Raw genomic sequence first — 24,302 nt, 5'->3', positions numbered from 1 at the left:
CTATATCTTCAAAAAGGCCTATGGGACTGGGTAATTCCATATTGAAATAATTACACCCAAACACCAGCCATGCGGTTAAAATTTTACTATAAAATATAATAAAATAAAATATAAAATAAAATAAATATGATACAAATATCGGTTAAACTAGACTTTACAATAAATACAATAAAATAGGTTAAAACAATTAAAAACGATGCTAAAATCGTTAAAATATACTAAAATACCGAAGCTTTTGGAGACCGCTGTCTCCTTCCTCAACAGTGTACTATTACTGGCACGACACATCCTTAAGTAACAGGCCCATGGCACTCAAACACGTGATTCACCAGGCACATAGTCGGCATTTCCCACTTGCGCACCGGAAACGGAAGTGGCTCGGGAGCATGCCATACGAAATCGATCATCACATCTGAGGACAACCGCCTCAAACGGGATGTAAATGCATACCCCCTGTCCCTGTTGACAGTATTATGACTAGATGCACCGATTCGTAAGCTCTCAAGCCACTTGCGTTCCCATCGGCATGGTCAGTTATGACCACGTCTTCAGGGGAGATCCGATGTTGTTTCTCCCAGGAATGCTCTGCCACAGCTCCCATAGTTCGCAGTCATTATAGCGGTCGTGTGCTCCCCCAGACGGTCTTTTAAATGTCGCCCTGTCTCACCCACATAGCACTCCTCACAATCCGGGCACTTAATATCTAAAATTTTAACCGCTTGGCTGGTGCTTGAGTGTAATTATTTCAATAATCCTTGTTCAGTATGTTATGCACTTGTCATGGAAGGTTTCGTTTGCCTTTAATTGATATGCATACAAAAGTGAAAAATTTACCATTTTGCAGTGTGTTAGTGTAAACAGACTTTTTCGAGCGTGTTAATGGTTAAAAGAAAGTGACTTTATTGTGGACAAGTTCTTTTCTAACCCCTATGAAAATATGGCTACAAATAACAAGGGAATTGTGAAAAGATCAAAGAAGGTGATGACATTAGTGAGTAAAGCTGAGTTATTAGACAAAATTTCTAATGGTGAAAGTGTGTCAGTGGCAAAATATTATATAAAATCAATGAATCAATGGTACGCTCAATCAAGAAATCGGAAGAAAAATCAATTGTAGTGTGTGTGTGAAAACACACTAATTGCTTCAAAAATTTGCTCTGTAACTCTTGATGTTAAATTAGAAAAAATGAAAAAAGCTTTAAATCTGAGGATAGAAGATCGAACCCAAAATAAAATTCTGTTAAGTTCACTCATCATTCATGAAAAGGCAAAACACCTTTATTAATAAAGGTGTTTTCCTTTAGCAAAATTGGTAATAGCACTGGCAGGATAAGTTTTTTTTTTTTTTTTATCTAGCAAAGGCTGGTTTGAAAGGTTTAAAAATGGATATGGCCTTCATAGTGTGAAACTTATAGTTGAGTCTGCATCAGCGGATTTCGTGGCTGCAGAAAGTTTCCCGACTGAATTAAAAATTAATTACGGACAAAAGGTATATTCCTGAACAGGTAGGTGTTCAATGCAGACAAAACTGGGTTGTTTTGGAACAGAATGCCAGCCAGAACACACTTAACACAAAATGAAAAATGTGCTCCTGGATTCAAAGCTTCCAAAGATAGGCTTACTCTTTTGTTTTGTGCAAAAGCTAGTAGACACATGATTGAACCGATGCTTGTGTATAAATCGCAGAATCCACATGCTTTGAAGGAAAGAAATAAAGAACATCTTCCAGTTTATTGGAAATCAAATAAAAAAAGCCTGGGTAACAACTACACTTTTTAGAGAGTGATTTAATGATAGCTTTTTGCGAGAAGTGGAAAGTAACTTAGCTTCAAAATCGTTGCATTTCAAAGTTCTGCTTCTTATTGATAATGTATTAGGACATCCAAGCAGTCTAACATTTGACCACCCAAATGTTGAAATTGTGTTTTTGCCACCCAACACTACATCACTTTTAGAACCACTAGACCAAGGTGTGATTGCTGCGTTTAAGTCTCACAATATTAGGAGAACTTTTACTGGCTTAATTGAAAAAATGGAAAGAGAATCAGACTAAACTATAAATCAAAGTTGAAAAAATTATAACATTGCAGATTGCCTGATCAACATCAAGGCATCATGAGATAAGAGCATCTACAATTAACACGTGTTGGCGAAAATTGTGGCCAGAAGTGGTTGTTGCTAAACAATCACCAATGTCAATAAACTGGTTGCCGATATTGTAGCAATTGCACAGAGAATAGAAAGCGGGGGCTTTGAGAACTTACAATAGAAGAGTTGGATGAATTAGTAACAAGGTCAAATGAGAACCAAAATGATCCCGAGGAGGAAGATCTCAATGTCGTTAGACCAGAAAAATCATTAAAGGAAATCTTTAGCTTCTCCATACAACTTTCAGAAAAGGTAGTGGAAATGGATCCTAATTTGAAAACTAGCATCAAGTTTAAATGAGACCTAGAACAATTATTCTTGCCTTACAGGGAAATCCAAAAGGAGCTCAACAAAAAAATGAAGAAACAAACTTCAATTACGAGTTATTTTTCACCCAGCAACCCACATTCTTGATATGTTTTTGAAAGATTTGTTTGAAATTTCTATTAAATGTTACATTTAATATTAAATTGTTTCTTATTTTCATTTCGATATCTTCTGCTTCTATTTCGCTATATACTGTCTATGTACATAGTCATATTATGTAGGTACATATAATACATACATAGACAAAATTTTAGATTAGTTTTTCTTATATACTTCATATTTTGGAACCCTTTTATTACTATGGGTGCCATAACTCAGTATTCACATTTTTGGTATTCATGCCATTTCTCAGGAACGTAACCCCCTCAAATAGTGGGGGTTTACTGTACTGACAAAAACTTGTCATGTAATGACTGTCATCTTAAATTTAATAATACTCACTCTTTCTCTTGTTAATTTAGCATTATAAATTGCTAAATTAATTTAGAAATTTAATTTATTCAGAGGTTGTAAATAAATTTGGGTTACTAATGCAATGCATGTAAATACTGAATTATCCTTTTATTATTCATAATGAATCATGACATACTAAATAAAAAGAGATTTGAAGTTCGTAAGGGATCACTTATCTGTATATGTTCGATATTTAGCATTCAAGATCTTCTATTATGATGAGAGCTTACAGTTTTGATGATACTGCTGTACTCTATGTATCAAAATGTTGACCAATCATAAGAATTAGTTAGGTCGTGCAAAAGTTTACTATAAGCCCTGGAATAATGTTTTCAGAAATTTGAAGGTTTGTACAAATTGAAAAACGATGTACATAAATGATTTAAAAAAAAAATCTGTACCAGGTACAAAATATGTCCTTGCCACTAGCATATTTAAAGTGCTTTACATTTCAGAGTCATCAGCAGGTGTTAAAAATGTTTTCAGATATTAATAAAATTCATGGATAATAAATAATATAATGTTTTTATTTTATTACTAATAATTACATATCTGTTACTGAAAGTACTGGTATGTGATGGCTAAAGTATGATATATATTTTTTTACATTGAAGAGATTTTAATTGATGACTAAATACACCATCTATAGTTGTTCCATTACGTGTAATATTTATCGAAAGATCTGATGACATGTCCAATTTGAAGAATGTTTTCATAAATGTAAAACACTTTAAATATGCTAGTGGCAAGGACACAATATGAACTCTTTTTCTGGCCTCAGAGTTTAATTGTTAAGAAAAAAATTACATTCAATCTGAAAACACCAGGTGACTTGAAACCAGATGCATTTTTGAATTAACGCATTTTCCAGTTTCCGAAAGTTTTTTTTTTTTTTTTTAATCTGAAAACCTTAATATTTCTGTTTCTAAATTCCTTAGCTTTCCAATGATGATACGCTATACACGTCCACATTATCCCGTTTATTATGTGAGAAAATTTCCTTGATCGCATGTTCATATTTTCCACTATCCTGGAAAAATTACTGCAATTTTCATTGGTTTGAAAGTTTTCCCTCTAGTATAGAGCTCCGTGCAAAAATTCATTCAATTTGGTCCAATAGAAGATAAATTAAACTGGAATTAATTTTCATAATGCTTTTCGCACAACAGTTTTTCATTACAAAATTTTTGGAATAACGTCGGTAAAAACGCTTTTAACAATAAAAAAAAAAAAAGGACAAAAAGAAAAGAAATAAAAATTCATTAAAAAGCATAAAAATAAAGACAAGAAGAAAAGAAATTAAAAAATGTAAAAATAAAAAAAATAAAAAAAAATGTAAAAATAAAAGATAGAAAATTGAAAATTCATCGTTACCCTTTTATTTACTAATATCCTCTGCATTTATACATGTATTATTTTATTCAGTTTCATCAACTTCTGAATTCAAATTCCAGAGAATTTCTAAAATTTTGGCTTGCGAAGCCCACTTTCTTGAATCATTTTGAATGGTTTCGCATTTCCACACTAATTTTTAAAAACTATTATATACAAGAATGAATGCTATTACTTCTAAACACAAATAGTAGATGGCAGAATGTCCCTGATGTTCTTGTAGAGTTTCAAGACAATCTGAAGAGACAGAGAGAATATGCATGTGTGTGTCATTTTCATTAAACAGTAAAACTTTGCTCTGCCAGAAAAATCAATTATTATAACTGGCCATTGCAATTCATACAGATACATTATGTAGCAGTGCCCAAAAATTACACTATTAATAGGAAAGTGTTAATACTGGAAACTCACAATAAAATGCAAGATTCTGAATGACAAATATCAAACATATACAGGTAAATGATTCTTTATCATCTTTGAATAAATGCTCAACATGATTCAACAGAACAATAAAAGGATAATTCAATACTTAGATAAATTGGATAAGTAACAGAAACACTTACCACTCAACCAGTGATAACTGGGTTGACCTCAATTACTTGTTAATACTAACCTGAATCTGAAGATTCAGTATCGTTTTAAGATTTTTAATAACAGTGAGTGCTGCAGTGTACATGTGATGCACAATTGCAAATTATTCCTTGTTGTGGAAGTTGATAGCCTAAATAAATTTAAGGCTCAGCTGGACAGGTATTTCGAACGAATGGAGGGGTGAAGTGGAAGGTTTTTTTTTTTTTTTTTGGCTGATGCTGCATAAGCTTGCTTTCTTGCATAATATGCCTCTACTAATGCTAATGCTAATACATTTCATATCTAGCCTTTGCTATATGACCTGGTTAATTTATATATGGCTACAGAGGATTTTGCTTATATAGGGTAAGCTATGTACTTTGCCATATTAACTGGAAATCACTATCATTGCCAGCTATGTTGACACTTCTGGAATTTTCTACATCCTTTCATGTGTAGGAACCTAGTTACTTTTTCCAGATTATTCCAAAACAGAGTTGGACATCAAATAAATCACCAGAAACAAACATTATCGAAAAACTTCTATAACAATTTGATTAACTGGCTTTGTATCTTGATCATCATAAGAAACTGAATTATACGAAATAAATGAAATACTCTGTTTCCTGCTTTAAAATGGTTTTGCTTGTTTAAACAGATTTTTTTGAAACCATTGTTATGGGGGAAAGGGCTCTATCACTTGGTTATAAATACAAAAAATTTATATATATATATCTCACTTTGAGTTTGAGCCCTAATTCTATCCCACAATTTTTCCTCCTCCATGTCCACACAGTTACTAATTCAGAATGTTTTTAATTTGCGTTTTATTTTATGTGATGCGATTTGGTTAATTTATATATGGCTACAGGGGATTTTGCTTATATAGGGTAAGCTATGTACTTTGCCATATTAACTGGAAATCACTATCATTGCCAGCTATGTTGACACTTCTGGAATTTTCTACATCCTTTCATGTGTAGGAACCTAGTTACTTTTTCCAGATTATTCCAAAACAGAGTTGGACATCAAATAAATCACCAGAAACAAACATTATCGAAAAACTTCTATAACAATTTGATTAACTGGCTTTGTATCTTGATCATCATAAGAAACTGAATTATACGAAATAAATGAAATACTCTGTTTCCTGCTTTAAAATGGTTTTGCTTGTTTAAACAGATTTTTTTGAAACCATTGTTATGGGGAAAGGGCTCTTGAAACCATTGTTATGGGGGAAAGGGCTCTATCACTCGGTTATAAATACAAAAAATTTATATATATATATCTCACTTTGAGTTTGAGCCCTAATTCTATCCCACAATTTTTCCTCCTCCATGTCCACACAGTTACTAATTCAGAATGTTTTTAATTTGCGTTTTATTTTATGTGATGCGATTTGAAATTCTCAATAAAATAATTTATTTATTATAATTTTTCATTTGAATTGCCATTATGTAGTATATTATTATTATTAACCATATGGTGCAAGGAAGCCTGAGGCTTATGCTGCACCAGCCAAAAAAAAAAAAAAAAAAAAATTCTGCATTACCCTGAGAGAGAGAGAGAGAGAGAGAGAGAGAGAAAAGTAGAAGGGAATCACCAAGAAAGCAAGAAAGAGGAGAATGATGATATCCAGCTCATATAGGCTTATAGGAGGGGGCAGTGTAGTTATTGATATAGAAACACTTCATGTTATGTAAAGGTGCTGTATGTAAATTATATAGGGCCTTCCTTTTCATGTCACTTATCATTCTACGAGCATAGAAACAACCATCAATTTGTTTTACTTGTTACCTGTTACCTCTAACTCAGCATTAGTAGAATTGTATATGTAAAAAAGTTATGCATTTCATTCAATCATGGTTTTATTATTCCTCAGTTCTTTCTTTGCTTCAGAAAAGTAAACCAATTTCTTTTGAGATTCTTTTCTTGTTAATCTATTATTTTTTCAATTATTTAATCTTTGATTAGTTGGAAAATTTATTTTTTTAAGTGGATTTTTTTTTAAAGTAGTATTTAGTATTTTTTTTCTTTGTGATAATTCTGTGTTGATTTAGTTGCAATTTCTTTTTTATTTACATTTATTTTAATGAGTCTTTATTCACAATGGACCAAAGTGACAGTGATACTCAATCAAGGTTAGGCATTTTAAGCCTCAAAAATCCACGAGACCTGGACCTTCAGGAATAAATGACTCCATTAGCAATGAACATCAAAGTGAGTCACAGTTCTGATTAGCTATTGTGGATGGCATGTTTTTAAAAGTGTTGACTGAAGGAAGTTTGTCCATAGAAAACAGGGTTGTTGGATTCTGTGTAAAGTGCAAACTGAGGACAGTAAAAATTAAAGTTGTTGTTTGTTTTTGATTTATTGGTGCCGGGGATACTAAGGCCATAATGCACCTATGTAAAAATTAAAGGTTCTGCAAATTCCTTGTCTAATTTTATTTCTCATCTTAAAAGATGGCATGGAATTGAGGCTTTCCAAGATTATGAGGAATACAGCAAGTCAAAAAAAACACACCTAAAAGAAGTTGTGAATCTGTTGTAAAAAAAGAAAACAATATCAATGAATATGAAGAAAAGTATTTCTCAACAGTCTTTTAATGAAGACATTACAAAATTCATAAGTCATGATATGGATCTTCTGAGAACTGTCGAAGATTCATAATTTTTAAAAACGTTTGAGAGCTTAAATATTTCTAAAGGTGGTTTAAAAGTTATTAGCCATTATGATCGCGGTGTCATACTGATGATTTATTAAACCATAGTATTTCTCAAATAAAACAGGAACTTAAAGTGGTAAATTTTACATGTATGATAACTGACATTTGGTCAACTAGGAAATGAAATTTTTTAGGCATGACCGATCTCCAGGTTACATCAGATTTAGAAAGGAAATCAGCTGCACTAGCATTTCATAGGTTTTGCAGTACACATTCCTTTCACAGAATTGTTGACCTTTTAAAAGAGATCTATTCAGATTTCAATCTAAATTCCGCAAAAATCATAGCAACCATTACCAATAATGCAAGCAATTTCCTTAAAGAGTTTAAATAATTTGGGGTAAAAAGCAAATATTTGGAAAAATCCGAGGATGCTTTAAACCTCTCAGAAAGTGGAACAGACTCAAATGATGAAGATGAGGAATATTTGACAACCTGACGTTGGTGAGTCGGCCAGTGGTAGTGATGTGGACAATCTCATTTTTTTTTAGTTAGTTGTTGGCGCATCGGCTTCTGTGGCAATAATAAACCTCTCAATGGTTTTGTAGTACTCTGATCCAAGCCCGAGGCGGGATTCAAACCCGCGACCTTTGGGTTCCCAGGCAGGCACTTTACCCACCCGGCTAGCCCGGTCGGCTGGACAATCTCATGGCAATAAATATTACCTAAATATCTAATGTGTATTGCTTACACTCTAAATTTTTGTGCTTCAGCTGATTTGTGCAAGATGTTGAAGCAATTTCCACAATTGCGTGCCACACACACAAGGAAGTAATAAAGAAATGTAATAAGCTCTGGAAAGCAACGGGATGCCCAAAATTGGCCCAAGTTTCGGAAAGAGAATTGGGTCATACACTTTCCAGACCACATGGAATTCCTTACGAGTCACTTAAACAAATCCTAAGCATCTGAGAAAGAAGTGTTCAATTTCACAAAGAATTAAATTTAAAAAAGACTTTGAATTTGATTAGATATTGGAACATGTAACAGCACACAGCCACTAGCAAGAGCCCTGGATATATTGCAGGGAGACAAAAATATAGGGTTTTGATACCGTGCCTTTTAGTATTGCAACAGGAAATTGCAAAATCTTGTAAACCATGAATGGATATAATATAAATATTTGAGTGAATCCTTACTTAATAGTGTCAATTGCTGATTCAATGATTTTTTTGTTTTTCAAGTGCCAAGGCAGAAAATGCAGCTGTCGCTGCATTTTCTTATTCTCAATTTAAGAATTAATGGTTAGCCAGCATGGACCCTTCTACACAAAGATGAATTCTTACTCTCATTAAGCAAACTACAGCTGCAGATCTCACAATGCAAACCGAAGAGAGCATACATTCTTCAACAGAAAGTAGAGATGAGTTTTTGATATTGAGTTAGATGTAAATTACCATGAAGGGTAAAACTGACATCAAGTGGAGAACTATAATACTGCACTTTTTAAATGATCTGGATGTTGACATAAACTGTTTAAAGAAATATTCAGCTGTGAAGAAAGTATTTCTTCGCTTTAATGCACCACTCCCTTCTTCTGCACCGGTAGAAAGACTTTTCTCTTTTGCCTCTATTATTAATGTTCCTAAGTCCCATAGACTTTCTGATGATGTCTATGAAAAAATGGTAGTATTGAAAGCTAACATGGAACAAATGGAATTATTAATGGATGGACATGGAAGTGGCAAGTATAAATAGGATAGCTACTACAGCTGCAAGTGAGGTCGGGGCTTACAACCCATTCAAATACAGGAAATGCCTTCCTGATTATTCTAATTTTTATTCTCAAATAGTTTTTTCAAATAAATTAGTTACAAATAAATTCTTTATTTGTAACTAATTTTTTATTCATTATTCAGTGAATAAAAAGTTGATTAAATAATGAATTATTTAATCAACTTTCAAATCAACTAACAATAAATCATTACTAATAATAAATAAAAGAATAAATTTTTATTTCATAACAACTATTTTATTTGTTCATTAAATTATTTATTTTTTATTCATGAATAAAAGCGTTATTTTTTCATTTCTGAATAAAATTTGCCCAATACTGTTCCTAAGTAAGGAAAATATCACTTCAATGGTGAGATGATGTAAATTCATATTTTTGTATATTTATACAAGCCAAGTTGGAATTCCATGGAAATCCAATTTGTAGAGTGAATCCTCAATGTGCAGAATTTCAAACTGACAAATGTCTATAAAACATCATTATTAATAGGCTTCTGGGGTGGTAAGGGCATTTGCCACTGGGTGCTGTGAGGTTCTAAGAGAGTTCTGAGAGTTGATTCCCACTTACAAGATTGATTTAGTGATCTGGCCCTACTAAGCATAGAAAAAGAAACTAAAGAATGATTTTTTCTGACATTATTGACCGATTTTTTGGCATTGAAAGACAGGAAAATTAATCTTTGGAATTTTATTTTATTTATAGAATTTCTTTATTGTTATAATTTATCTTTATTTTGCAAAAAAAGTGCCAAGTGAAGAAATCATTTGCACTTGTTTGCAATAAAGATAGATTTATTTTGTTTGTCATAAAGAAAGGCAGGCTGGTATGGAGACACAATATTTGATAATATGTTGTTTTGGTTTTTGGGAGCATTAGCAACTAAGGCCATATTGCTCCAGGCATATGCGGTGGTCATTCTCTGACCTTTCCGCATCCTCCGTATTTGGTGGTGACGGGCTGGAACCCTGGTCTAATCAAGATGCGTGTGCTAGCACTGCTGCTCCTGCCCACCCGGCTACGGAGACACCCTTATTTGATAATGGAAGAACACATACATTGGTAATAAAGCAAGACAATAAAATAACATTCTAATTGCCAACATGATAAAAATTTCAAACATCAGAAATAATGTATGGCTGTGATCTGTGAACACCTTCTTAGAGGTTATCCTCACAAACTGATGGATACCATCAACCACTATCAATACAAATAATTCATTTGCTTTCCATATATCATTTGCTGGTCCAGTTTTTAAATATTTTTTCATAATACTGATGTGTAGGTAGTTTTTTAATCCTTTGAAGAAATTAACAAAATTGCACTTTCAAAGTAACTCCCATATGACTACTATAGTATTCATATTGGATTTTCTTCATACATTATTCATATGGACTTCAACTCGGTAACTGTAGTTGGCCTATCTCAAAGCACACGAGGTTTTTTTTCCACTGAGTTATTCTGGGGTTTTCAACCCACGTAACATGCAAATCTGCCCAGCAATATCTGTATAGGCATAACAAACTGGCATAGTATGGTCTAAGGCAGTGTTTCTCAACTGCGGAAAATGCAAATTAAAAAAAATAATAATAAATCCAAGTTTTATAATAAAAATTAATTCAAACAAAAACTTGTTTATTTATGCTGCACCAATCTGAGTGCCTCCTGGCAGTCAATGTGATGTCCAGTTTTGATTCTTAGTGCTAGATTTATTCACCCATACTACACAAATAATAAGTGTATTATTAAATATACCCAACAAAAATAACTTCCTGTTTGTGAATAAATTAGTATAGTAGTGATTGTAGTGTGTTGCAAAATTTTAGCGTTTTTAAAAATGTGTCGCAATCAGCACCTTTAAAAGTGTTGCAGCAATGAAAAGGTTGAGAAACACTGGTCTAAGGTCTTGAAGTCTTATAAAAACATCAAATGAATACTATGGCTAAAATATTATAGGTTATCTCATCATGTGTTTACCATATGATTATTCTTACACTAACAAGATTCCCATTTTCAACAACATACAAATTCAATTAATTCTTTCACGAATATGCACCTGTGTTTACAAGTTGTTAGCAGCCATTTTCATATTTATGATAGTTATCAAAATCAGCATCCATTCTATCGAATTTAATTATCAGCATGTTTACCATTCAACAAGATTTGAAAGGTCTATAAGATGTGGGGTTTACAAAAGCCAAACCTGAAGAAATTCTCTAGAATTCAGATCAAGAAGTTTGAACAAAATCAAATCATACATATATAAACTTAGAGGATATTACTACAAACAAATAAGTAATGATGAGTTTTTATTATTTAATTTTTTTTTTTTTTTTTTTTTTTTTTTACGATTTTTTCCCACTTTTTAAAATTAAATTTTAATTTTGACAAAAATCCCATTCTACTGTTAAGCTACAAAATAAAAATAGGAAAAAAATTAAAATTTAAAGGCATTTACATAATTTCTCAATTTTTGCAAATTTTTAGATTCCTCAAAAAAAAATTCACTCCAGGTCATGCTGTCCAGAAACTTACTTGCAAAAATTCACTCCAGGTCATGCTGTCCAGAAACTTACTTGCAAAAGGGTTAATACAAAAGGGTTAGCTAATCGCAGTATCACAGGTGAATGCTGCTTTGATTTTGATCACACAACTGCTGTTAGCCATCAAATCAAAAGCCAAAGTTTTTCGTTCTGAGAGCCATTTTAATTAAAGTTCAATGAAGTGAAATAAATATGTAATCACCATATATTATTTCTCATGTTTGGAACCTTGGCAAAGATAGTAATTACAATATTTAATTATCCCAATTTTCCATTTACTCTCCTGTAGTAAGAAAGATAAACAGATTTATCAATAACAGCAGCAGCTTTAACAACAATATCTATTTCCTTACTCATATCAACTTTCCACTTCCTGAAATAGTGCCAGTAAAATAATGATTAAGTTTTGAAGCAGCTTTTGCATACAGGTAAATATGGTGCATTTTTAGCAAGCTTACCTTTATGTTTGTTCTTAACTTATTTGATTTGCATGTTTTTAATTTATTTGCTTGTAGTGTTGTAAAATTTTAATTAACTTGGATTTTGTTTCTTTTTTTAATTTTTTGATCATTTGGCAATCAGTAATAAGATTTATTTTATGTTCCTGCTTTTGATTTGTATTTCCAAATTTATCTTTAATTATGGTATAAGGTAAATGCACTATATGATGAGCCTGTTTTCTTTATTTTTACACTGCATACATTGCTGACATTATCAATGTATGCAGTACAAGACTACAAGATGGACGTTCCCACCTATCTAACATATAATATGATTTTTTTTTTTTAGGAGCATTAGCAACTAAGGCCATATTGCTCCGAGATATGCGGTGGTCATTCCCTGACCTTTCCGCAACCTCAGTATTTCGTGGTGACGGGCTCGAACCCCAGTCTAATCAAGAAGCGTGTGCTACGCACTGCTGCTCCTTCCCACCTGGCTACGGAGGCGCCACATATATGATATGAATGGAGTGTTCTTATTAATCTATTCTACCTTATCCCATGATTCCAAATTCTACACAAATGTTATCTCTCTTTAAATTTGGATGCTTTAGTGGTGATTATTTTGTATTAATTACAGAAATAAAGGCTGATTATTCTAAGCTGCAATCCTTGTATAATCATGGACAGATACTTATCAGTTAAATGCACATTGCTATTCTGATAATTTAAACTGTGTGTTACACAATTCAGAAGAAAAAGTGTTTCTTTTACATTATTATATAACAATGACCATCTAACATTTTTTCAGTAAAAACAAGCAAAAAGTTAAATACTCACTGAACTTCCAACTTTAGCCAAAGCATCTTGTGCCCTCTCCATTCTAGTTCTCTTAGAGGAAACAGCAAAAGCTCTTGTCATATGGGAACAAAATTCCACAGATATTCCTATTGCCTGAGGAGAGAAAAAAAAATGATGGAATTTACAATTCTTCTTATATTAGAACACAGTACACTGAACATTATTCCTTTCTGTGTGCATGTGCGTGTGTATGTGTATATAAAATTATTATGGAATTTACAATTGTCCTTATTAGCATTAGTAGAGGCATATGATGCAAGAAAGCAAGCTTATGCAGGCCAAAAAAAAAAAAAAAAACAACACACACTCCCACTTCACCCCTCCATTCGTTCCAAATGCCTGTCCAGCTCAGCCTTAAATTTATTTAGGCTATCAACTTCCACAACAAAAGATGGAAATCTGTTCCACCAATCGTCCACCTGCTGGCTAAAGGCAAACTTCCACACATCTATTCTACAATTGTCTTTCCTCAATTTGAATCTATGCCCCCTCAGGTTCTTAAACTGAGCAAAGCAGAAGTATCCTGTCAGCATTGAGCCTGCTCAAACCATTCAAGACCATATCGATCAGATCACCTCACAGATGGCTATTCTCTAGGTGTTGCAATTTGCAGAACTTAAGCCTTTCTTGATAAGCGCACCCCTTGGTTCCCCTCACCAATCTTGTTGCCCTTCTTTGTACTCTTTCTAGCAACTCTACATCCTTCCTAAAATGAGGCCTCCAGACCTATACACAGGTGTGGCCTGACCATTGCCTTGTTGTACAACAGGATAATTACCTCCCTGTCCCGCCCTAGCAGCTATCTGCACTGCTAGGGCGGGACAGGGAGGTAAGTTCCCTGTCCCGCCCTAGCAGTGCAGACTGCTCAGCGAACTTCATATTTGACTGCACAATTACCCCCAAGTCTTTTTCAATTTCCACTTCCCTGAGTGTAGTACCACACAGTTGGTATGTTTCCTCTTGGGTTATTTCTACCCATATGCAGTACTTTGCACTTGTCAACGTTAAACTTCAGTTGCCACTTCTCAGCTCATTTGCCCAACTTATCTAGATCCAGTTGAAGTAGCATACTGTCTTTACTGTTGTTAAAAACCTGCCAACCTTTGTATCATCTGCAAACTTGGACATTAATCCTGATATACCTTCATCAATATCATTGATGAATACACAAAACAACAATGGGCCCAGCACTGAACCCTGGGGAACTCCACTAATAACATTTGTCCATGAAGAGCAGTGTCCATTGATTACCACTCTTTGTCGTCTCCCACTCAACCATCCTTTCATTCATTGTAGCAACTTACCCTTAATGCCATACCTCTCGAATTTGTACAGCAGTCTTCCATGTGCAATACAGTATCAAAAGCGTTCCTGAAATCCAAGTGTATGATATCAAATGATTTTTTACATTCAGTTCCTTTGTGACCACACCATAGTATCCAACCAATTATATTAGAATACAATATGCTGAACATTATTCCCTTCCCTTGTGTGTGTGTGTGTGTGTGCATGTACATGCATGCGCAACAAAACTCCCTGAGTAGTCTTTGAATACAAACTCAAATTTAACAAACACAAAAAAAATGGCATCTGAAATGCCAAGCAACACCTGATGCATGCACAAGTTGTTCTATAAAAATACATTTCAGGTTTTTAAAGAAATTTTTCAAAAAAAAAAAAAAAAAAAACCACCTTTAGTATTTAATTTAGCATTTATTTAATGTTATACTGCTTCAATAATCTATGCATTCCTCCTTCAAAAAATTCTTTTTGCTATTGATGGAACCATTCTTCAATGGCTATTCTTGCTTCAGTGACTGAACTGGAATGACACCCTTTTAAAGCTTTTCTCAATGCTAAAACACATTAGAGTTATATGCAAATCTAGACTATTTGCATACATCCCAGAGTATTTTCTAAAACAATGCAGGAAGTGGGTTGATGATACATGAGCATTCAATCTCATGGAGAAGGATGCTTTCTCCTGTCATTTGTCCTGATCACTTGTGTTTTATGCTAATGCAGATGTTCTTCAAAGTTTCTAAACAGCATTGTTCTAAACATCCTTCACTCATAAATCTGGTATAGATATATTTTTGCTCTTGGAGATTGAGAATACTGGAAAGGTTGAAGCAGTTCAAAATGATGGAAGCAATATCTAGCCACAATCTTATTCATCTTTGTGACAGCATGATAAATATTCAAACAATAAACCTATTTACACATTCTTCCCCCCCCCCTCGATAATTCTGGAATCCACTGAGCTGGGGCTTTAAGGTAAACAAGATCATTATGAATAGAGTGAAAAGTTCCTCTACTGATTTTCAATGGTTCTGAAGGTTCTCTAACCTTTATATGCCTGTTATTATGTAGTGTAATTTTCAGAAGTTCAACATAATCAGTGGCTTTTGCATGACAGGCTGTCCTGAATATGGAAAACTGTGTTCTTTTTCTTTCTTCTTGAAACGTACTTAACCACTCTATGGCAGTGGTTTCTGAGTGGAAATTTTCACCATATACAACACCATTTTTATGAAATTTGAGGTTCTTGCCCTTCAGCAATTAAAAATTAAATTGCTGCACACTGATTTGTTTTGGTGCCATTGGTACCATTTGAATTCCATATGAAAAATTAAACACAGAACTGTAACAAACAGCCAACAAAACAAAGAGATCTTGTTATGAACCAGAATCTCAGTTTACTCCCTGAAGAATATCTGGCCATTGAAAGTTCTTTTCTTAAATGGACTACTTATAAGCATTATCTACCACCTGCAACAAACAGTGCAAATTCAGAAACTACCCAAAACTATTCAAGGCATACTTATTATGATGGCAACCAAAATGTTTGCTAAAACTATCACATTGTCAAAGTCCCTAGGACCTATACTAATAATACATACTATTACCGAGGTCAACATCAACTACAGTACCAAACCTTATAAGATTGGGCACTCTAAATATCTCAGTTGAGTTTCCGTCTGCACAAGCAATCCCCAAGAGTCACACTCTTTTTCTCTGGGGATCAATAGTACAGGTTGCTGCTGCCTAAAAATGTAGGTTCAAAACCTGCTAGCAGCATCCTGCAGTTCCAGATCCATGATTAACCTATACAGAAAAGTATCTCACTTGAAATCCATGGGATTTCAAGTGGCAAAGATACCCACAGCAAAACCACATGCTTGCCATCAAATGAAAGATCAAAGATTAAGGAAATAATGGGCATGCACTTTCCAGATGTGATGTGAAGGAGTGGCCTCTCAGCTGTGCAATTTCATACTGATATGGGCAGAGACACCTCTCTAAGCATTTCTATGAATCACTGAATGCTAAGAACCATTTCCATAACATAAAATTGGAATATATGCTTTTTTTTAGTCACATTACCTTTCTCTGAGGATTAACAGGTGAAGATTTGCCTCTGGCTATAAATATAGATACATAATCCATGAATGGTTTCACCACATCCATCTACATGTAATAACTTTAGCATTAGTAAATGCATATGATGCAAGAAAGCAAGCTTATGCAGCATCAGCCAAAAAAAAAACAAAAAAAAAAAAACGCTTTCATTTCACCCCTCCGTTCGTTCGAAATACATGTCCAGCTGAGCCTTAAATTTATTTGAGCTATCAACTTCCACAACAAGGGATGGAAGTCTGTTCCACAAACCAACTACCTGCTGGCTAAAGGCAAATTTCTGCACATCTATCCTACATCTGTCTTTCCTCAATCTGAATTTATGCCCTCTCAGGTGATTATTCTGAGCAAGAGGAGGAATCCTATCGGAATTGAGCATGCTCAAACCATTCAAGGCTTTATACACCTCGCAGGTGCCTAGTCTCCAGACACTGTAATTTGCAAAACTTAAGCCTTTCTTCATAAGACCAACACTTTATTCCATTCACTAATCTTGTTGCCCTTCTCTGTACTCGTTCCAGCAGCTCTACATCCTTCTTGAAATGAGGCCTCCAGACCTATATACAGTACTCAAGGTGTGGCCTGACCATTGCCTTATACAAGGAAACAATCACCTCCTTATCCCTTCTAGAAAAATTCATGTATATCATTGACAAGACACCATGAGCTACTCTTGCAGCCAGTCTGCACTGCTCACAGAACTTCATATCTGCCTGCACAATTATCCACAGGTCCTTTTCATTCTCTACCACTATCAGAGTTGATACCACAGAGTTGATACGTTGCTCTGGGGTTGCTGTTTCCCATATGTAGTACTTTACATTTGTCAATGTTAAACTTCATTTGCTACTTCTCAGCCCATCTGCTCAACCTTTCCGGATCCTGTTGCAGCAGCATAGCGTCAGTAGTGTCCTTAACAACCCTGCCAACCTTTGTATCGTCTGCAAACTTGGACATTAAGCTTGATATACCATCATCTATATCATTTATAAATACAGAAAACAATAATGGACCCAACACTGAACTCTGAGGGACTCCACTAACAACATTAGTTCACAATGAGCAGTGTCCATTGATTACCACTCTGTCTTCTCCCCCTCAACCATCCCTTTATCCATAGCAGCAATTTGCCTCCAATGCCACACTGCTCCAATTTGTGCAGCAGTCTTCCATGTGCAACAGTATCAAAAGCCTTTCTAAGATCCAAATATATAATATCAAAGTTATTCCCTGCATCCAGTTCTCTTGTGACTGCATCATAGTATCCAATCAAATTGGTCAGGCAAAACTTTCCCTTAACAAAACCATGCTGTGTCCAGGCTATAACTGAAGTCTTGTCTAGATGATCCTGCAGTGCTTCTTTAACCAGTGCTTCCATTAATTTTCCTGGAACAGAAGTTAAACTCATAGGTCTATAATTACTTGTGTCAGCCTTTGAGCCTCCTTTGTGAATTGGGGTCACATTTGCACATCTCCAGTCTATGGGTACCTCCCATGAGTCCAAAGAAGCTCTCATAATTATGGTTAAGGGTTTGCTTACTTCTTTTGCTGCCTCGTTTAATATAACTGGATAGATCCCATCCACCCCGGGTGCCTTTTTTATGTTTATCTTCAACAATTTCTCCTCCACTTTACTCTCAGTTATTACAAAATCACAAAAGCTCACTGCCAGAGTTTTCTTCACCTCTGGCATTCCCCTTCCTGAAAACTCCTCATGTGTGAATGTAGATGCAAAATACTCATTTAGTTTGTTAGCCACCTGAGCAGGATCCTCAACTATTGAACCATCAATATCCAGTGGACCAATCTGATTCATCCCTTTCCTTCTATAGTTTACATAGGTAAAGAACTCTTTTCTGTTTTTCTTTGCACCTTTGCCAAGGATTTCTCATAATCTGCCTTTGCCTGCCTAATCTCCTTTGTGATTTGCTTACAGACCAGCTTATATCTATAATAGGCTTCCATGTCACCCATTAATTTATATGTATCCCATGCATTTTCTTCTCTGACATATGTCTCATTAGTTCATCTGACATACATTTAGGCTTAAACCTTGAACAATATTTCTTAGTTGGTATGTAAAGCCTAGTAGCTTCCAAGATAAGTTCTTTGAATGCTTCCCATTTTGAATGCTTCAAAATTTCATACTGATATGGGCAGAGACACTTCTCTAAGCATTTCTATGAATCACTGAATGCTAAGAACCATTTCCATAACAAAATTTGAATATATGCTTTTTTTAGTCATATTACCTTTTTCTGGGGATTAACAGGTGAAGATTTGCCTCTGGCTATAAATATAAATACATAATCCATGAATGGATTTTCACAAATTTGATATTTGGCTTTTACAGAAAAAACTGTATAGTCAAAACTAACAAGTCATTTCATATGTCTATTTAGAATGCTTAATACTACTTGTCATTTGTCAAGTTATACACCTATTAAATTTTTTTAAAAAAATTATATTTTGGGTATATGCTTTATTATATTTAATATAATATTTAATTCTTAATCAGTAATTTGATTTGCTGCTTACATTTTAATATTTTATCTATTAATATATCAGTATGTGATCCATAGCACTGGGACCATCATTTTTGCATATGCATATTCTAAAATCTAAAATTCTAATTTTCTAAATAAAATCTAATATTCTAAAATTCTAGATGAGCAGAAAACCCACTACACTATTATTATGGGGGACTTCAATGCTAAGGTTGGAAAAAGACAAAACAGCGCAGAAAGGGGAACTATAGGAAATTTTGGAATTGCTGAAAGAAATGAAAGAGGCAAAAGACTTGTGGAATTTGTAGAATCTCAAGGACTGTCAGTAATGAACACTTTTTTCAAAAAACTGGAATGATGCAATCATAGTTTTGCTGCATAAGAAAGGAGATAAATCAGAAATTGGATATTATAGACCAATTAGCTTGTCATCCCACATCTACAAGTTGTTCACAAGGGTCATTACTAACAGATTAGAAAGAATACTTGATGAGAATCAACCAAAAGAGCAAGCTGGCTTTAGGACAGGATTCTCAGCTATGGATCACCTTCACGTAATATCACAGCTAATGGAGAAAGCAAATGAATATAAAACACCATTATGCCTGGCATTTGTGGATTATGAAAAGGCATTTGACTCCATACAGCATACGGCAATGTTTCGGGCACTGGAAAGACAAGGCATAGATACCCCACATATTATGATTTTGAAGAAAATATATGAGAATGCTACCTCCTTTATTAGACTAGACAAAGACAGTAGCAAATTTAAAATCGAGAAAGGAGTTCGACAAGGAGACACAATATATCCGAAGCTGTTTACTGCTGCCCTTGAGGAAGCTTTCAGAAGATTAGACTGGTCGCAGAAAGGAGTCAATGTGAACGGAGAGTACCTAAACCATTTACGATTTGCAGATGACATTGTGGTCATAAGTCACGATCCCAAAGAATTAGATAAAAATCTTAATCAGTTATGCACAGTTAGTAAGGATTTTGGACTAAGGATAAATGTGGTTAAAACAAAAGTAATGATTTTTTTTTTTTTTTTTTTTTTTTTTGATTTGGTAGTTGTTGGCGCATCGGCTTCTGTGGCCATATTGCACCTCCCAAGGTTTTTGCAGTACTTTGATCCAAGCCCGAGGCGGGAATCGAACCCGCGACCTTTGGGTTGCCGGGCAGGTACTTTACCCACTCGGCTAGCCTGGTCGGCTCAAAAGTAATGATGAACAAGTAGGCCATAGAAAGGGATATAGTGATTGAAGGAGCAGTAATTGAAAAGGTGGAGTCATATACTTATCTGGGACAAGTTATTAGCTGTAATAATGGTAAATGGCTGGAAGTCAAGAGAAGAATAAATTTTGGATGGATAGCATTCAGGAAATATAGTCACATACTGAAAAGCAATATCCCAGTTTGTCTGAAACGTAAAATAATGAACCAATGTATACTCCCCGCCATGACTTATGGAAGTGAAACTTTGGCATCAAAAGAATGGAAGAGAAGCTGAGAATTACACAGTGAAGAATGGAACGAATTATATCAAATCAGACTGTTAGATAAGAAGAGAAACACATGGATTAGGCAGCAAACTCAAGTAAAGGACATTCTTATCAAAACTAAAGAAGTTTTGATAAGAATGCCCAAGACCATTTTACTGCTACCATATGGGTAGCAGTAAAATGGTCTTGGGCAGGACACATAGCTCGAAGACATGATGACAGATGGACTAAGAAAATAACAGAATGGTACCCAAGAGGAGATAGAAGAAAACCTGGAAGACAAAGGCGGAGATGGATAGATGAAATTCATGAGTTTGTGGGTAGTAAATGGATGGCCAGTGCTCAAAACAGAAGGAACTGGAAAGTTGCTGGAGAGGCCTTCATCCTGCAGTGGATTGAAAATGCCTGATGATGATGATGGTTCTAAAATCATAGTATTTTGTTTTGTTTGGCTTTCTTGCTTTTCTATTTTGATCTGCTTGCATTGAGAAAAATTTATGAAAAGATATGGTCCCAATGGACCATCAGAGTTGTGGTTGTGACAAAGTTTGCTATGATGTTTCATTTTACTTTGCTTTGCCCAACACTGATATTCTACCCACTAACTTTCATCCCAGGCATTACATAATAAGAATTGCTTATTATTATCAATAGCACTGTATTCATGTTATAGCATAATTTGCACAATGTTCACATTGTAACTACAAGTATATAAAGGCTGGTAATCTGAGTTCTATATAATTTGTTTCTCTTACGAAGAGAAACAAATTATATAGAACGAAGAGAAATTACGAAGAGAAACAAATTATTTTGCAAATTACAGTGTCTGGAGACTAGGCAACTGCAAGGTGATCTGACTGAGATGTATAAAGTCTTGAATGGTTTGAGCATGCTCAATGTTGGAATTTTTCCTCTTGCTCAGAATAATCATTTGAGAGGGCATAAATTCAAATTGAGGAAAGACAGATATAGGATAGATGTGTGGAAGTTTGCCTTTCACCAGCGGGTGATTGGTTCGTGGAACAGACTTCCATCCTTTGTTGTGGAAGTTGATAGCCTAAATAAATTTAAGGCTGAGCTGGACAGGTACTTGGAATGAACGGAGAGATGAAATGGGAGCATTTTTTTTTTTTTTTTTTTTTGGCTGATGCTGCATAAGCTTGCTTTCTTGCATCATATGCCTCTACTAATGCTAATTATCATATTTAATATGTATTATCATATTGTTACATTAATCAAATCATTAGCATTTTTCATATTCTTTCAGCCTTTTATATCTTTCTTTCTTACACTTCCCTTCTTCTCATAGGTCGGCATCTTGGAGAATGAACATTACAACTTATTACTTGGGCAAAATTTATTTTCCATTATTATATATGCAAACATACCTAATGTTTGCTAAATTCAATTTCAAAAGCTTTCAAACAAAATAAAAAATGTCACAATTTAATATTTAGTAATACAATTAATTATATTTTGTACAGTAAAGTTTACTACTTATAAAATTTACCTTGTTGTACTAATTTTTACTTTAATATAGTAAAAAAAGTTTTACTATATTAAATTAATATAATTAAAATTTTTTTCCTAAGAAATTTATCTATTAAGAGTTTTTATTAGCCTTCAAGTTCTGTACATGTAATGAGAAAAAGTGCTGTGGTTAAATGCTGCCAAATCTTTAGAATATCTTATCAAACATTTAATTTTTAGAATAATTCAATTTAATTGAGTCATTTTAAGTAAGTTTAGTGGTAAAATTTAGAGTTCCAACTATATTAAATTAATTTGTGTGGCTGCAAATTTTGAAATCTCTTCATAACAAGTTAGTTTTTAAATAATTTTGAGGTTTATTTTATGTACAAAATTGTAGTTAATAAATAGTTTGAACTGTCATAGTCACATATGTTAGCATATTTATGTACTCAGATACCCCTTATCGATATTTTGATGAGAACTTTGTAACTTCAGATGATAATTAACTGTAATAGTTAATTATATCATTCTAAAGTGCAAAAAATAAATAGTTTCTGAATTCATAATAAGTAATTTTAAATTTTAATTAGAAGAAATTATGGATTCATTTAGAAAAGTTAATCACATCATGCAAACAATGTCATAACTGATGGAAAAATTTCCAATGGCAATTCTCCTGTGAATTACAGCCCTTTTGATTGCAGTTGTCGTATGTATGCTGAGCTTTTGTTAGCTGGTGGAGAGAGATTTCTTTATACAAGATGACAGGTATGCACCATATAATATTCAAAACTCAATATACTGTCAGATGTGACTGAGTTGCTGATAAAGCAAGTTGATGCTCTGGAGCAAATTCAATTTGGAGGCTCATCAGAGACCGAAGTGGCTGATGTTGTTGGATGTTGTTGGATGATAGGCTCCTGAATGATGTCACAGAAATAATTCAACCAGTGCAGAATGCTTTGGTTCCATAGGAGATAGTTTTAATAGCGAACTTAATTGTTACAGACACAGAGAATATATTCTGCAAGAAAGACAGATGGTACAGAATCATCATAGAACCAGGGTATGCCTAACAGGTGAAAGAAATCAATGTAACAAACAACTTTATCAGCTTTTAATGGGAATTTATTTTGTAAAGATAGTATTCAACTAAACAGAAGAAATGGACACTGCTCTAAGTGGACTAATGTTATTAGCAGAGTCCCCCAGGGTTCTGTGCTGGGCCCATTGTTGTTTTGTGTATTTATCAATGATATTCATGAAGGTATATTAGGTGTAATGTCCAAGTTTGCAGATGATACAAAAGTTGGCAGGGTTGTTAATGACAGTAAAGACAGTATGCTACTACAACAGGATCTAAAAAAGTTAGACAGATGAGCTGAGAAGTAGCAACTGAAGTTTAACATTCACAAATGCAAAGAACTCTATATGGGTAGCAGTAAACCAAGTGAAAAGTACCAACTGTGTAGTACTACACTCAGGGAGGTGACCTGGGGATAATTGTGCAGTCAGATATGAAGTTTTCTGAGAAGTGCAAATGGGCTGCCAGAACAGGTCATGGAGTTTTGTCAAATATGAAACATATTTAGAAAATGGTCGAATATAGGAAAGGCAAATATGCTTGATCTGATGTCAGCTGAAATAAATAAATATTGATACATGATCAGGTATTTCATCAGGGGGCTACACCTTACCATGTATCAGGAACTGCATTTCTATACTTGTCCATAGTAGAAGAAGAAGAAGTGATAGGCCAAAAAGCAATGAAAATGAAATTAGCACATTCTAATACAGTATGGACAAGGTAGTCCCAATGCAGTGTAATTTATTTAGGTAAATATAAGGATCAATTTAGAATAAATATGGTTAATATAAATATGTAGAATTCAGTGTGTAGGATTTAATTATGTATAGATAGGATTTAAATGATTTAATTAAATTTGGAACAAGCACATGGTATAGGGTGAGGTATTAAATTGAGGATGGGGAAGGGAAGGGAAAAAGACGTATTTTAAATAAATAAAGAAAAATTAGCAATAGAATTAGGATAGTAGAAATGTTCATATCACTCTCATCTCTTGCATCATGCAGTATGATTGATGATTTTTTTGAGGTTATGATGAATGTCGTGGCGAGATCCAATACTCTTTACATTTCGAGAGTACAGCTCTAAAACGTTGTTCGCAGGCCGGCCGCTAGTTAGTAC

The 24,302-nt window shown here is 34.1% G+C and overlaps 1 protein-coding gene across 2 annotated transcripts in view; it reads right to left on the bottom strand.

Moving 5' to 3' along the window:
* LOC150083608 (NPC intracellular cholesterol transporter 1-like) overlaps positions 1–24,302 on the bottom strand; it is a 339,105-nt gene that overhangs the window by 7,979 nt on the left and 306,824 nt on the right. For both annotated transcript variants that reach the window (XM_090378086.1, XM_090378087.1), the window contains exon 22: positions 13,174–13,287. In XM_090378086.1, coding sequence (XP_090234212.1) covers positions 13,174–13,287 — 114 coding nt within the window. The remainder of the gene's footprint in view (positions 1–13,173; positions 13,288–24,302) is intronic.

This window comes from Mastigoproctus giganteus, chromosome 7, assembly GCF_048544385.1.
Source record: "Mastigoproctus giganteus isolate SK-2022 chromosome 7, ASM4854438v1, whole genome shotgun sequence".
In the NCBI taxonomy this organism is placed as follows: Eukaryota; Metazoa; Arthropoda; class Arachnida; order Uropygi; family Thelyphonidae; genus Mastigoproctus; species Mastigoproctus giganteus.
This window is presented reverse-complemented; position numbering and strand designations above follow the sequence as displayed.